The sequence below is a fragment of the Antennarius striatus genome, chromosome 3 (assembly GCF_040054535.1).
Source record: "Antennarius striatus isolate MH-2024 chromosome 3, ASM4005453v1, whole genome shotgun sequence".
NCBI classification, from domain to species: domain Eukaryota; kingdom Metazoa; phylum Chordata; class Actinopteri; order Lophiiformes; family Antennariidae; genus Antennarius; species Antennarius striatus.
In genome coordinates this window covers 19,760,394-19,774,624 of record NC_090778.1, presented here as the reverse complement: position 1 = coordinate 19,774,624, position 14,231 = coordinate 19,760,394, and the positions used below count along the sequence as shown (strand labels likewise).

The 14,231-nt window shown below is 39.9% G+C and overlaps 3 protein-coding genes across 3 annotated transcripts; 2 read left to right on the top strand and 1 right to left on the bottom strand.

The window, feature by feature from the left end:
• Positions 1 to 355: 355 nt before the first annotated feature.
• On the bottom strand, positions 356 to 6,079 carry tspan36 (tetraspanin 36). Its single transcript, XM_068311191.1, has 7 exons — positions 5,789 to 6,079; positions 2,785 to 2,976; positions 2,537 to 2,611; positions 2,352 to 2,447; positions 1,727 to 1,879; positions 1,351 to 1,434; positions 356 to 1,107 (listed from the first exon to the last, which is right to left on the bottom strand). Exons 1-7 carry the CDS (start codon positions 5,846 to 5,848, stop codon positions 1,027 to 1,029), a joined length of 741 nt encoding a protein of 246 aa, XP_068167292.1. The 5' UTR covers positions 5,849 to 6,079; the 3' UTR covers positions 356 to 1,026.
• A 1,733-nt stretch (positions 6,080 to 7,812) lies between these two features.
• si:ch211-103n10.5 (histone H1/H5 family protein) lies at positions 7,813 to 8,563 on the top strand. Its single transcript, XM_068311192.1, has one exon. The coding sequence runs from the start codon at positions 7,894 to 7,896 to the stop codon at positions 8,395 to 8,397; it is 504 nt and encodes a 167-aa protein (XP_068167293.1). The 5' UTR covers positions 7,813 to 7,893; the 3' UTR covers positions 8,398 to 8,563.
• A 1,761-nt stretch (positions 8,564 to 10,324) lies between these two features.
• Positions 10,325 to 13,068, top strand: mpeg1.1 (macrophage expressed 1, tandem duplicate 1). Its single transcript, XM_068311353.1, is given in 4 exon segments — positions 10,325 to 10,401; positions 10,403 to 10,760; positions 11,050 to 12,127; positions 12,130 to 13,068. Coding segments are annotated over 4 exon segments (2,085 nt in total). The 3' UTR covers positions 12,702 to 13,068.
• The last annotated feature ends 1,163 nt before the right edge of the window (positions 13,069 to 14,231 follow it).

Sequence of the window (14,231 nt, the reverse complement as noted above, 5' to 3'; positions counted from 1 at the left end):
AAAATTAATTTTTCAGTTGTTTTTTCAATAAAATCAATGGCTGGAAATTGGGTGTATCTACAGCCACATCCACAGAAGACCTATTCTGTTACCTGTAAGGACTCTGTGCATGGATGTGTAAGGCTTAAGTATGAAGAGCGCTCCTATCATCTTGCATGTATGGCGCTGAGGGGCTCTTTATCAGCAGTCAGGAGGTGAGAGATAAGACGTTTGTGTCACATTTCATGTGATGTTCTGAATGTAAATCTTGCAACATCGTTCAGCTGAAAAATATCCCATTTGGTGCGCGAAAAAAATTACAAAAAAGCAGAAACAGACCATACAATTATATGATAAATACGCCAAACTACTCAGATATATTCACTTGTTTAATTTAGAAACAACAAAAACAACCAAAGTCAAACTATGTAGAAATGTTTGATACAGTTCACAGATCAAAACATATTTACCTCTATGTGCAAAACTAAATTAGACATCAAACTACTATCCTCATGTTCACAAATCACAAAAAGCTTAAAATATAGTCTGAAGTCTTTGATCATTATGGCATGTTTTGAAAATAATTGACTTTAAAAGAATATCTACATGGTGCAGCACAGTGAGAAAGCCCAACAATTCTTATAGTTAGAAGAGTATTCTATTACATCACTACTTGTGTCCTTCAGGGTGACGGCAGTTGTGTTTGTTTTTTAGCATAAGCTAAAAGATGCTTTATTAAAAAAAAAAAAAAGGCTATCAGGAACCAAATTGTAACAGAAATTAAGATTTTCTTTTAATTACTTTCAAACCCCAAAGAATAGCTATAAAAGACAACATTTGAGCTAAACAACTCATACATATAATCTATCATCAATGTCCACAAAGAGGGAAACAGTCAGTAACCAAAAAATGAATGCTCTGGTATGATCCTCTTCATTCTGTGTTTGTGCTTTTTGTCCCGTCAGTTAGATGAAGCTGGACGCCGCTGTGCTCGGATGAGTAAGTGACCGGCTGCATGTCAGAAAAAACGAGGAGGGCGTGCGAGGCTCAGGCGTAAAGCTCCTGGTAGCCGCTCCTCCGGTTGCCAGCTCTACAGGTGATCACGCATACGCTCAGCATCCCAAATAACTGAAACAGGAAAGATTAAGACACAACTTTGTAAAATCAATTGATGAACTTTGCCTACAGGACAAACTTAAGAACACAAATCCCAAGGTCATTATTGCATAATGCAACCCCAAATGGAACCCCAAATGGAAGAAAAATGCCAAGTAAGAGTTCCTTGCATTCGAGTATAAAGATTCTGACCGAATGACATGTGATTACAGTAAATATCCAAAGCTGTGGAAAAACATGTGTGATCATCTTTACCTTGATGATGGCAAAACCCAGAATGACCAGCATGGAGTAAACCAACACCCGGTCAAACAAGCTGCCCAGCTTGGGCTCACAACCCTGCAATGTAAGCACACAAACAATGTGAGTGCCTGTACTGTGCATGTGCATTACTCAATGTCAGCTAATCCTTAAACGCTTTAAAATGTAGAAGATCATTTATTTTGAGTTACAAGAAAAAGAAAAAAAACAACAACAACCCAAAACAAATCATGAGAGATAATTCATGTTTTACGGTCTTTTGTAGATCTCTTTGAGAAGCAGTGGAAAAACATTTATCATAAGAAATCAAAAGTTCTTGTTAACATGACTATGTAATAAATAAATGTGTCACATGTTTTGTTTGACCTACATCTAGGTTTAGTAGATCCGGTTGGCTCAGATTCCCGGTGCACTGCAGGGTGGTGCTGTTCTTACAGCAAGACAGAGGAACTGTGTTGTTGTGGCTGGTAAACCAGCTAGTGCCCAACCAGCTGCTGTAATTCCCAACACCGCAGCACTGCAACTGTATGGAGATGAAGAGAAAAATAAATACAAGTATGTAAACGACTCAAAAATATGCATCTGGCTGTAAAAACAACAACACCCAAACAGAAAAACAGTATCATCGGTCTGTGATGATATTTATTCAGGTGTGAAATTAAGTTTGCTTCATCTTTTTAATTTTTTATTTCTACTTCAATGAGCAGCTACTTGAACGAGTTTGAACAGATGGCAAAGTGTGATTTGGGGTGAAGAAGGCAATGATTGTTAATGCAGACTGTTTGATTGAAGATTTCTCTCTCCCAGAATATTTTACGAGTATATCAACATCAGAAAATTTTAAAAATACTAAAGGACTTATCATCTACTCAAAATCATATCTATTGCTTAAATCTGAGGAAAAAAACTGACTGAAGAGCAAATGGTATGCAGATGAGAAGGAGATAAAAGTCAGCGCGAGAAGCATGAAAGTATTTATGCACAGCAACACCAACCTCAGTCTGAAGGTAGTCCACAGCTTTGGACTCAGAGTTCTGTCCATCATACTTTGCAAAGGTTTCATTCATGGACTTCCCCAGGTCTTCATTTATCTGGACGGAAACATATGCAAAGAGGCAGTCATGATGTCATTTGTTTACAGACAACCACCAAGCATTATAGGAATGATCCAGTAACTCACCCTGCCTCGGTAGATGAAGCTAAACACCAAAGCTGTCACCTCGGCTGCAAAGATACCCATGATGATCATGAAGAACTGGATGAGGATGAAGATTGTCAGGAAATGTCGTGAAAGATTCAAGAGCAAAGACATATTCAATTATATTAAACAATACACATAATTTATAACAATAAAACAAATGTCCCACAAATTCACTTCCTCACTCCTGCCATACAAGCACACACACAAAAACACTTAAAGAAACTCACAAATCCAAGGCCGATTTTGGACTCCCTGATTGTGGCACAGCATCCCACCAGACCGATGATGAACATCACCACGCTGATGCCGATGATGATCGCCGCCGGGACCAGGGTGTACCTGTCCTGCACAAAGCTGTCAAAGTCTTTGTAGCTCCTGATCACATAGGACCCGACATAGGCCAGCGCAGCTCCTGCAGCCTGGAGGCAGGGAGGAGAAAACATCTGAGTCACACAGCAACATGCTGGCTAACAACTGACAAGTTTGCTGTACGATTTTGCCAAGAAATATTCAGTGTTTTACATTTGTGCTTAGTAAGAAACCCCATGCAATGAAAACAGTCTAGAATAAACAAGAATACATACAAAAATGAGACTCTTGCTCAAGTCTCCTTTGCAACAATGGGCTGGGTGCAGAGCTAAGAGCTAAATTAGGGCACTCTCTCCTGTTTTACAACATTTCTGCTCTAGTTATTCAGATCGGTGGCCAAGAATCAAAAATGAGGAAGTTGTTCATATTTTTTAAAACCTCCTCATTTTGATTCATGACCACAGATCAGACTTAGAATGAAATAAAGAACAAACAAAAACAATGAAAGGGCATCTGTCAAATCAGTGTTTTTCTACTGTAGTTAAAAGCATCATGTTCTGTATTCAGTCCAAACATGCTACCAGGAAAGAGTTGTGTATAGTTCTTCATTTCATGTATACTGTTATACGATCTGTCAGGCCGTTTGTTCCTTTCCTGCAACAAGCCATTTTAATCCAGCATTATAAACACAAGTCATAACACAGAAAGAGAAACGTGTCATGCCTGATAGAGAGTAAAGAAATGGGTTCTCATTTTATTCCCGTTGTGGCCTCGTGTAATGAACACAAACTGTGAAAGCCACTGATAGTACTGTATGTCAGATGTATTAAGTCACACCATCATCAGGTCTTTAAGAGTCACGCTTCAATAGCAAGCCCACCAATCACAAGACCTTGGGGGTGGAGGGGGGCAGTGGGGGGAATCTGCAGTGGAGTCACAGTGACCGTTCTTTGATCGGGTCTAAAAGAACCGCAGTCCCAAGGCTCGAACCCAAAAACAACAATGACTGTAAAGTATTGATTAAATTATCTGCTGTCCTGACTTCTCTTTGACCTTTGAAACTCACATTATCAGACTTCCTTTCAAATCAAGCAGATGATTAAACTGAAACAACAAATGACAAAAACATGATGACATCCCAAAATCTAAACATCAAATTACTTTAGCGAAGTTAGGTTTTTTGCATAAACTCTGCATTTTATATAATGGGTGGAATACCAAGAATATAAAAAGCCCTGATTGACTCTTTTTTTCTTTTGCATGACAAGAAAGAGGAAGCACCAACCACTCAAAAAAATGTTTCACCTGTGTCTGAATATTTGTGTCATTTTGAGTTTTACTTCCTTTGTAATGAGTTTAGTTCGATCCTTTTTAATTGACTGTATTCTTATGAGACCGTGTGTGTTGTTTGAGAGTTAGCAATCGTTCATCTTCCACTTCAGCCTCATGACTCACTATCGTTAATCATCGCATAGTCACGGGATCCACTCCCGCCCACTGTTTAATCTTTCCACAAACTCTGATCTTGTGCCTAAAAAGCAGCACAAAGAGGCTTACACAACATGTAGACCCACATATGGTACCACCTCTCTGGAATGCAAGAAACCACTGACGCCATGCTTCTTGATCTGGAAGGGTGAGTTTAGTGGGCCCCAGTAGGAGACAGTCCCCGAGTTCTAAGGCTCCATCAATACTGGGACAAAGAGCAGCTAGAATGCTTCGGTTCTTGTCCCTCCAGACTGAAAGACAATATCCTTCCAGGCCTTTGATTTTCCACTTAAATCACCATCAAATTTGTTTTTCACGTTCAGATATGCAAGACTAAACACATTTTCACCACATAAATTTCATTTTCTTTCACAATTTTATCCCCTAAAATAAGATTCCTCTAATTTAAAAGGTTAAATTTATCCACGTTTGCTAAATTGAAACTCAAAAGGTTTGAAATAAATACATGAGGGATTATTTATGACTGTAGGAATGCCAGACAGACAAAAAAGGATTACTGTAGTCTTATCTAATTAATCGACAATCGTCTAATGGCCACTAATAAATGCTTTGTTTAGTTCAGCTGTAAGAAATTATGTTTTGATGTGATTTTTTTTTCTATACCAGTGGAAATATGGAAATCGTGAAACAGCATGAATATGTTGTATGCAGCTGATGAGGGAAACCTAAATTATAAAGCATACAGACTGACGAATCGGATCATAACCCATGTCACCCCACCCCACCCCTGTGATCCAAAAGAAAAGGAACCTCATTCTTTTCTCAGAAGAATATAAGTTACTGCGAAGTTCGGACCAACATGCACTCAACATAATAAAAATAAAATGTTCAAAATCTGAAAAGGACACCATTCCTGCACAGCTTTCATATTTAATACTGACTTTTATCATGCCCCAGAATAAGTCCACCTTATTCTGGGTCACCTTACGTGACCCGAACTGGAGGATAGAACACAAAGACTGGATGGAAGGTGGACCATAAAGTGTTATTATTCAGACAGAATTAATGTTTACTCCTCATCTGAAGGAATGTTTGAAGACTGTTCGCAGGAAATATGAATCACGATCTGGAGTGAACACACACCCACTCGGCAGGACAGAGTGAATCCGGTTCTGGTGGGGTGTAGTCGGAACTCCATTTGACGGGAAGTTACCGGGAGACACGACCGACGTTTCCCCAAAAAAAACATTAGTCAGACTTGGAAAAAGATCCAACTACGCAGATTGAACGCGCACTAGAAATGAGGAAGTGGATTGTGTCGATGGCGGATTGTTCTGGTTGGAAAACAAGTTTTATCTGATGACAAAACGACAATTTCGAGAAGAATGGGATAAAAGTGGTGCGTCTAATCCCCGGGGGGCCGTCAGGATGGACCCAATCACCTGCAGGTGGACGGACACAAACGCCACTCACCCAAAACACCAAACTGATGAAGAGGAGGATGGTCTTTGACGTTATGATTCCGCAGTCCATGTTGGCTGGAGGAGTGAGTGGAATGGCAGCACTTCGGCTTTTATGTCGACGTTTGTCGTTCTCTTCCCCTCCGAGGCCGCTGCAGTCACAAGTTTCCTCAATGTGCGTCTCGCAGCGCTGACGGGGATCACGTGGTCACATGCTTTGAGGGGGCGGAGGAGGGAGGTCGAGAGAAGGTCCGGACTGACGTCTGACCCCGCCCACTACCCCCAAGACCTCAGGTGGAGGCCGCGTGACGTCACACACCCGGAAATCTACAAAAAACGCTTCGGAATTCAGTTAAAAGTGTTCAAAATGTTTCGTGTAAAGTCGTGAGAACATCTTTTAACTTATTAAGGGTGAAGGTTGTTTCACTTATAATGTCCATAAACAAAAAAAAAAAAATCAAAGTTGCAAGTCATGCCAAATAGAAAGTGCTGATGTCCCGTTTGAGAGGCTGGGTGCCATTTTTTGAGCCATTGTTTCGTATGCTTTTTGTTTTACTGCGTAAAGGACTGACATTCAGAAAGAATCATTAGTTCAACGGAGACCAAACATCATGACCGTCAGAACCTACACTGGCTCCAAGCTTTACCGGATCAATCCTGTGTTGTGATGGAAATATGAGCAATAGATTTTACTTCATGGTCAGGCGATCACCACATATTACATCACAAACTTAAGAAATCACAATACCTTCTTGTTAGAGATACTACAAACGTCAAATAAGGAGCGTGAAAGGAGATGTCAGGAGTCTCACAGCCTGAAGAAAAAAAGATCACTCCAGAGTCTGGTGGGATCACAGTACAGTAGATATATTTTTGTGCAGTATTAAACCGGATGGCAGTAGCTGGGGTGGGTGTCATCTTTTAGTCTACTTTGGGTTCTGACGCTGACCACACCTATCACTGATGATTTTTTTTTTTCAATTACAATGATTACTCTTGCACCACTATGAGAGTTAAGAGGAAATCTGGCACAAGCATCTGGTCTTCTTCAGTTTCCTTGAGATACACAGTTATTACTGTGATTAACAATCAACTTACTGGTACTATTGACATTGACCAGAAGGCTACCATTTGGCCTGATCTCTCCTGAGATTGACTCATGTCATTTTTGTAATCCATTTGATGATGGTGATAGCAACTGTAGACTTACACAGGGTTCTCTCAATCCTATCTGACACTATAGTCATGAACTGTGAACACGAAGAGACTGAGCAGGAGCCCTGGGGGCCCTCCTTCAACACACAGTGGAAGACGTATGACTGCCATTTCCTTCTAAATGTCAGTGTTACTCGTGAGAAACACCATTATCAAATTTTACAATGTGGCCCTAAAGCCCAGTGGGTTATCCAATCTGGGAGATTTTAATGCACAGGTGACATGAAAAAGCAGGGGACTTCCTGCAATATTGCTGTTCAGTCCTATTTTGTGTCAAGTGAGAGAAGGCATAAAGCACATGATACTATATATATATATATATATATATATATATATATATATATATGAGATTGGTTTTGAAATGGGTATAAACACTAAATGTGTTTCTTTGGTCATCTTTTAATTAACAAAATTAACAAAAACAGATCAAATACAAGTACTTAATGGACCCAGCATATCAGACACTGTGCTGTTTGAAGTTATTTAATTAGAAAAGTCTGTAGTTCAATGTTTAGACAGCTTAATTTTCTAAAAGTCTCCAAAACGCGCCTCACAAATTGCACTTCACACGTGACAGGCGCACAATAACATTCAGGAACCTTAAATGTATTTGAGGAAATCTGTGAATAAACATCTAGACATGGACAGTTAAGATTGTAGTTCTTTCTGTGGTGTGTTTTTAGGTTGAAATTACACACTTGATATGGGGGAATTGACGGAAAAATCAACAGATAGAAACACAAAGTTCGTGAAGTTTGACACGGACATGAGGGGCTGGGGTCGTGAGGCTCACTCTACACGGTTCTCACCGAGGGTTCATAAGCTCAGGACGCCTGACGCACCCCATCACAGAAACCTGTGCGTTACTTAGAGCTGTGTCATCCCGGACTAAGAACCTGTACCATGTCATCCGCAAAGTCTCAGCAGAAGAGGAGTCCTTCGGTGTCGGACCTGCTGCTGAAGGCTGCCGCCGCGTCATCGCAGCGCGGCGGCGTCTCTCTGGCCGCCCTCAAGAGGGCTCTGGAGCGCCAAGGGTACGACGTGGCGAAGAACAGAGCCAGGATCCTCATCGCCATCAAGCGCTTGGTTGCCAACAAAACTCTCATCCAGACTAAGGGAAGTGGGGCATCAGGCTCATTCAAGCTCAATAAGAACCCCCCGACACCTCGCGAAAAGAGGGTGGCGAAAAAGACGCCGAAAAAGAAGAGGAGGACTGTCAGTGTCCAGAAAACACCCGACGCTGCGGCTCCTGCGCCCCAGAAGTCACCCAAGGAGAAGAAGAAGAAGAAGACGGCCAAGACTCCTATGAAAGCCAAAAGGTCCTCTGTGACCAAGAAGCCAAAGAGTCTGAAGACGGTCCGACGAGCCGTCAGGTCCATCAGGACCAGATCTGCTGTCAAGAAGTGAAAACTCTCAGGAACGCTGAATGTCGACCAAAGCATCTATGGTGGCATCTAACCCATGTGTGGACTCAGGCTTTGCATTCACCACTACAACTTGAATTTCCTTTGGCAGCTTTACCATTTCTTCCCCCCCAAATAATAAATAGAGCACTTTTTGAAAAAAAAAAGAATGAGAAAATAATGAACCTGCTGTTTTCACCCCATCACCACTTTGTGTTGTGTTTGTGAAAACTGTTAATGCAGTTGTTGTAAATAAAGAAATAAATAACTAATATTAAATCAAAGAGAATTTGGTGTTATTTTTCTAATCTTGGCACATAATGAAGGACTTCCGCAACTGAATGTTGTAATGTGATATTGGCGTTATATTGGAATACATTAGGATGAATAAAAACACACTTTGTGGTCTTCGTGAATGATTTTATCTAAAAATCATCGAAGTTTTCATAGGAAACAGCAGAAAATTCCCAAGTGAGTCCATTACTACACATAACGCAGTACTGTATCTTTTGCCAGTTTAACGCAAATAATACTATAATCATTATTTTTATTGTAATAATTGCGTTACAAAAAAAAAATACATGCACCAAATTTTATACACAAAGATAAAAAATTACATTAGAAAAGGGACAGCTCACCTGATAACAATGGCAAAGTGCCAGAAATAAGCAAACGCAGGGAATAAACAAATGACAGGATAAAATTTAAAATAGATTACTAATAAGTTGTATATAAAATTCAGGTATAGCAGCAATTTCCACACAGTGTTGTGTGGAAATTGCTTGTGGAAAGTAATACAAAGTACAGATTTTATTCAACATTTTTAAAGTTATGTTGCAGTATGATATGTTTTTCTCAAGCAGCTGGTGACATCATGCAAAAAAACGCAAACTCTAATCGTCACAACAGTGAGGCTGAACGGGCGTTTCCTCCGAGGGCTTCCACCTTATCAACAGCAGAAACACATGACAGCTACAGTCCGGGTGAAGGGGCAGTTCTGCACTAATCGGACATGAAGTAACACACCGAGGCAGTTTGGCAAAAGAGCAAAAAAAAGTCAATAAAGGGTTGGGATTTTAACTTGTCCAAAGGAAAAGGGACCTAAATCAAAACCCATGACTTGATATTCCAAAAGAATTTGTGACGGCATTTTGTCTGTCTGAGATTTTATCTCTTCTTACCTCCTCCAAATGAATTACAAACAAGACAGACGCCCACACACATGCCTCACTAATTCACCTAGGTTGCATTTTGTTTTTTAGTGGTGGGAGAAAGCGAAAGAACCCAGAGAGAACCCACAAAAACACAGGGAGAATATCAAAACTCCACACAGCAAAGCCCCAAGGAATCGAACCGAGTTCCTTCTTGCATTGCTGCCCACTGAACATTATTGATTTATACAATGATTTAAATATCTAATGCTAAAACAACCTCCATTCATGATATTAGATTAGTCATTAGTATAAAAATTAAAGTGTTTATAGTATTCAAACAGTAAATGATGTTTTGCAGACTACTGGATGATGACTCATTCAAGTATTTTGAGGAAATTCCCAGTAAGCACAAATTTGCAGGAACACCGTTACGGTACTTTCTATTGTTTTCTCATCTGCTGTTTGTTCCCTTTTATTATATTTAGACATAATATTGCTGCTCCAGTTTATAACTCTAAACACAGACGTTTTCATTTATAGAAAATAATGTAAGATTACTCAAAGATTAAGGTATTATTTATTGTTTTGTGTTCAAAAGTAGGTAAAGTACAAACACTTTATGGAGACCAAAAACGCAAATCTTAAAATGAAAGCAAGATGACAACCTGCCTGCCCCACCAGTTAAACAAAAACTGTCAAGTGAGCGCAGTAGAGGAAGTACAACCCGGCTTGATCCTTATAAATAGCGTTTGTCTTCATTTCACGGGCACAACAATCATGAAGGCAGCAGTAAGTCTCCTGGTTCTCTTTGCCCTTCACTCTGTTCCTGTCAGTCACTCCACCAACTGGCTCAGACTGCCAAAACGCCACCAACTCTAATTTAGCACTGGAAGTGTTGCCTGGCGGAGGCTGGGACAACCTCAGGAACCTGGATTTGGGGCGAGTCATGAATTTCAGCTACTTCCAGTGCCAGGTTACCGAGGATGGCATGTACCTAATCCCAGATGAGGTATTTGTTATTCCGCACAAGGAGACAGGAGTGGAGACAAATTCAGAAATAATCCATTCCTGGCTAGAAGACACAAGCTATACAGCGATGTCCATTAATGCTGATTTATCCTACAAATCGCAAGTGAATGGAAAATTTTCTGTAGAGAATCAGAGAATGAAGATCCATCAGGTCAAAGACCTTTCGGTTACAACCAGAGTGCAGGTAAGTTTTTTTCTTTAACTTTTAAAGAATTTGGATCAGTAAGATAGAAAGCTCATACAGCTGCTTTGATGATTGTACGTAAATCAAAAGCTAAAGCATTGTTTGAAATATTTTTCTCTTTAATTTTGGTTGACTTAAAAATGTGTTGTGGTTACAAGCATTTTAACAGGCTTACCATCCTATCAGAAGTTCCTGAAGGAAATAAATAAAGATAAAACATAAATGAATTGAATTAAGAATTGCAGATGCCAATAAAAGACATGTCTTTTTTTTTTTTCTTTTGTCAAAGGTCCGTAACTTAATCTACACAGTGAAAGTCAATCCAGATTTCTCTCTGGATTCACGCTTTGTTCAACAAGCAATCGCGATAGCAACTGCAATCGTAAACAACCAAACAAAGAATGCAGAATATCTCTCAGAGAGGATGGTTGTGGACTATGGAACCCATGTTATCACCAGTGTCGATGCTGGGGCTACTTTGGTGAAAGAAGACTATCTCACTTCCTCATACGTGTCAACCAACCTCTCTTCCTCAATCAAAGCACATGCAGGCCTCAGCTTTTTTAAGAAACTTGCATTTGACCTAAATGGCGAAATGGCTCATGAAACCTCATATCTTGAAACCTATGAGTCCAATATTCAGTACTCTCTTATCCAAAGCCATGGCAGCACACCATTCTATCCTGGCATCACTTTGAAGAACTGGCAGGAAAGTATCAAAAACAACCTGGTCGCTGTTGATCGGTCAGGTTCTCCTCTACACTACTTTATAAACACTTATACCTTTCCTGATTTGCCACAGTCTATAGTTGGAAAAGTGGCTGTTGAGGTGAGTAAGGCCATAGAGCGATACTATACCATCAACACGAGGCCTGGATGTGTTGATCTTAACTCCAGGAACTTCAACTTCCAAGCTAATGTCAATGATGATACCTGTTATGGCCCATCTGAAAACCTTAGTTTTGGTGGTATCTACCAAGAGTGTATTAAGCTCACTGCAGATGCAGATCCACTATGTGATGCCCTGAGCCACAAAAACCCCGCAACAGGTAATTTCTCTTGTCCTTCGCCGTTTTCTTCAACTTTACTGAGATCAGAAATCAGACAGCAGGGCTACAGTTCATACAACTGCTTTGACCAAAAATACCATTGTGGCCTTTTTCATTGCCATCGTCGTGTGTGTCAAGAACAGGTCCATGTTCGATCTGCCCGTGTCAACACCTACTGGTGCTATGTAATCAAAGAGGAGTCACAAAACTCAGGGTATCTATTTGGAGGCATATACAGCCCCTCTCTTTTGAACCCCATCACCAATGACAAAAGTTGCCCCCCAAATTATATTTCATCAGAATTTCTGTCGGATGGCCAAGTTTGAGCAAAGACTATGAAACCGGCACCAGGTACGCTGTAAAATTTGGAGGCCTCTTCAGTTGTGAGTCAACCAACCCCATGGCTGGGTCCCAAAGGCGCTGCCCTCCCGAGTTCAGTCAGCACCTTGCATCAGTGAGTGATGGCTGTGAAATTCTTCTCTGTGTCCAGTCAGGAGTGTTCACAAATGGGCAGCTACTCCCGATTCATCTGCCTCCCTTCACAATTCCTCCAATTGTCAGCACGCAAAACATGAGCACAATAATGGTGATGAGTGAAGGAGGAAAGAAATGGCTCAGATCAGGGTCAAACAACACATGGAAACTTGTCAATCTAGAGGATCCCAAAGAAGTGGAAATCGATTTTCAGTCAGAAGATAGTGAGATGACAGCAGGACAAAAGACAGGACTGGCATTTGGAGTGATGGGTGTGATGGTGCTGCTGATCATTGTGGCAGTGCTTGTAGTTAAGAAAAGGAGGAGGCTGCCTAGATTTACGAGAATCGCAGGCTATGAAGAAATATACGGAAATGATGAACATGATGTCAGTCGGGAAGAAAGACAACAAGTGTAAGAAAAACATAGCTGAGAAGCTTGGCTACCAGAGAGGAAGAGGAATGTGATCTATAAAGAGTTTTGTTGCTTATGTTTGCTTACCTTGGGTTAGTTTTGCTTTTACTACCATTCTTTTACATCTGCTATGGGCAATCAAAATAAAAACTAGATAGAAGACTTTCATTCTGATAACATGTGTACTTTAAGTCATGTTATATTAAGTATTGGTTTGCTGCACAACTTAGAAACTGCTTTTGAAACCGGCTTCAAAATTACAAATGGATAGAGAGCAAAAAGAGCTGCGGTAAACAAGTGCTGCCCTCATGAGGAATATATCTGGAATGGCAGGAAGTATGGAAACACTTTTTTAACCATGAACATTAAAAGCGAAAGAATTTATTGTATATGTGTGCTGATTATTCTCTACTTTAAATCAGTTATAATAAATTGTTACCAGTTATTTATGGATCAATCTAAAACTGGGACGGCACTGTTGCCCAGTGGGTAGTGCCTTGTTGCCCATGATATGAACGTGAGTATGATTATATACGGCAGCCAATAATTTTGATGAAGTATTAATAGTTGCAGTCCTTTTTCAAGCAACAACATCAAACCTAATCCAGATTCTTAAATATAAGGACTGGCTGCTATATGATGATAATTAAAGACTGAGTTGAGACTGTTGATCTGACAAACAAGTAGCTGAAATCATGGGAAATAATTAATCATGATTAGCTTTTGTTAGTTCTTTTTTGGACAATTTATAGACTAAATAATTAATGGTGATAATATCATAGAGATTAAATGTCCGTAAAAATAACTATTGGTGATAACTCTCCTTGTTGTTGACTTCAAATCAGTCAAATCAAATCATGTATACTTTATCAATCCCTCAAAAAAAAATCAGGGTATGCAGCAGAAGTTTGTGTAAATGAAATGAAATGAAATAAAGTAACTGAGGTAAAACAAAAAATCAACAAGAATACAGAATAAATATGATAGAGAATAACATAAGATATAGAAAAACAATAAAGTAAACATCCACTGCATAACATTATGTGTCAAAACCATGTGACTAGTAGCCAGTCAGACATCCTCTACATTGTGCAATTAAATGGACCTTGAGAGACATTTCAAAATTTGACCAGTAAGTGTGTGTGTTTGTGTGTGTGTGTGTGTGTGTGCGTGTGTGTGTGCGCGTGCGTGTGTGTGTGTGTGCGTGCGTGTGTGTGTGTGTGCGTGTGCGTCTGTCTGTCTGTGTGCCTTTCACTGACTGGCTCCTCCGCCTAGGAGGAAATACTGTAATAGCGATAATTTTAAATGAAATGGATCAATAGATTGATAAATATAACTTTATGGAAAATCATCAAAAATATAAATCTGTTTTGTTGATTTGTTATAAACAACTGAAGATAAGATTTGCAAACGCTAGGAATAAGTTTCCAAAAAAAATTAGGTGGTATGATTATATTTGGCATGATGTGACATCATCACTGCTGTTCACGTTATGCATTTATATGCAGTTATTCCACACTTGATGATCTGCTAA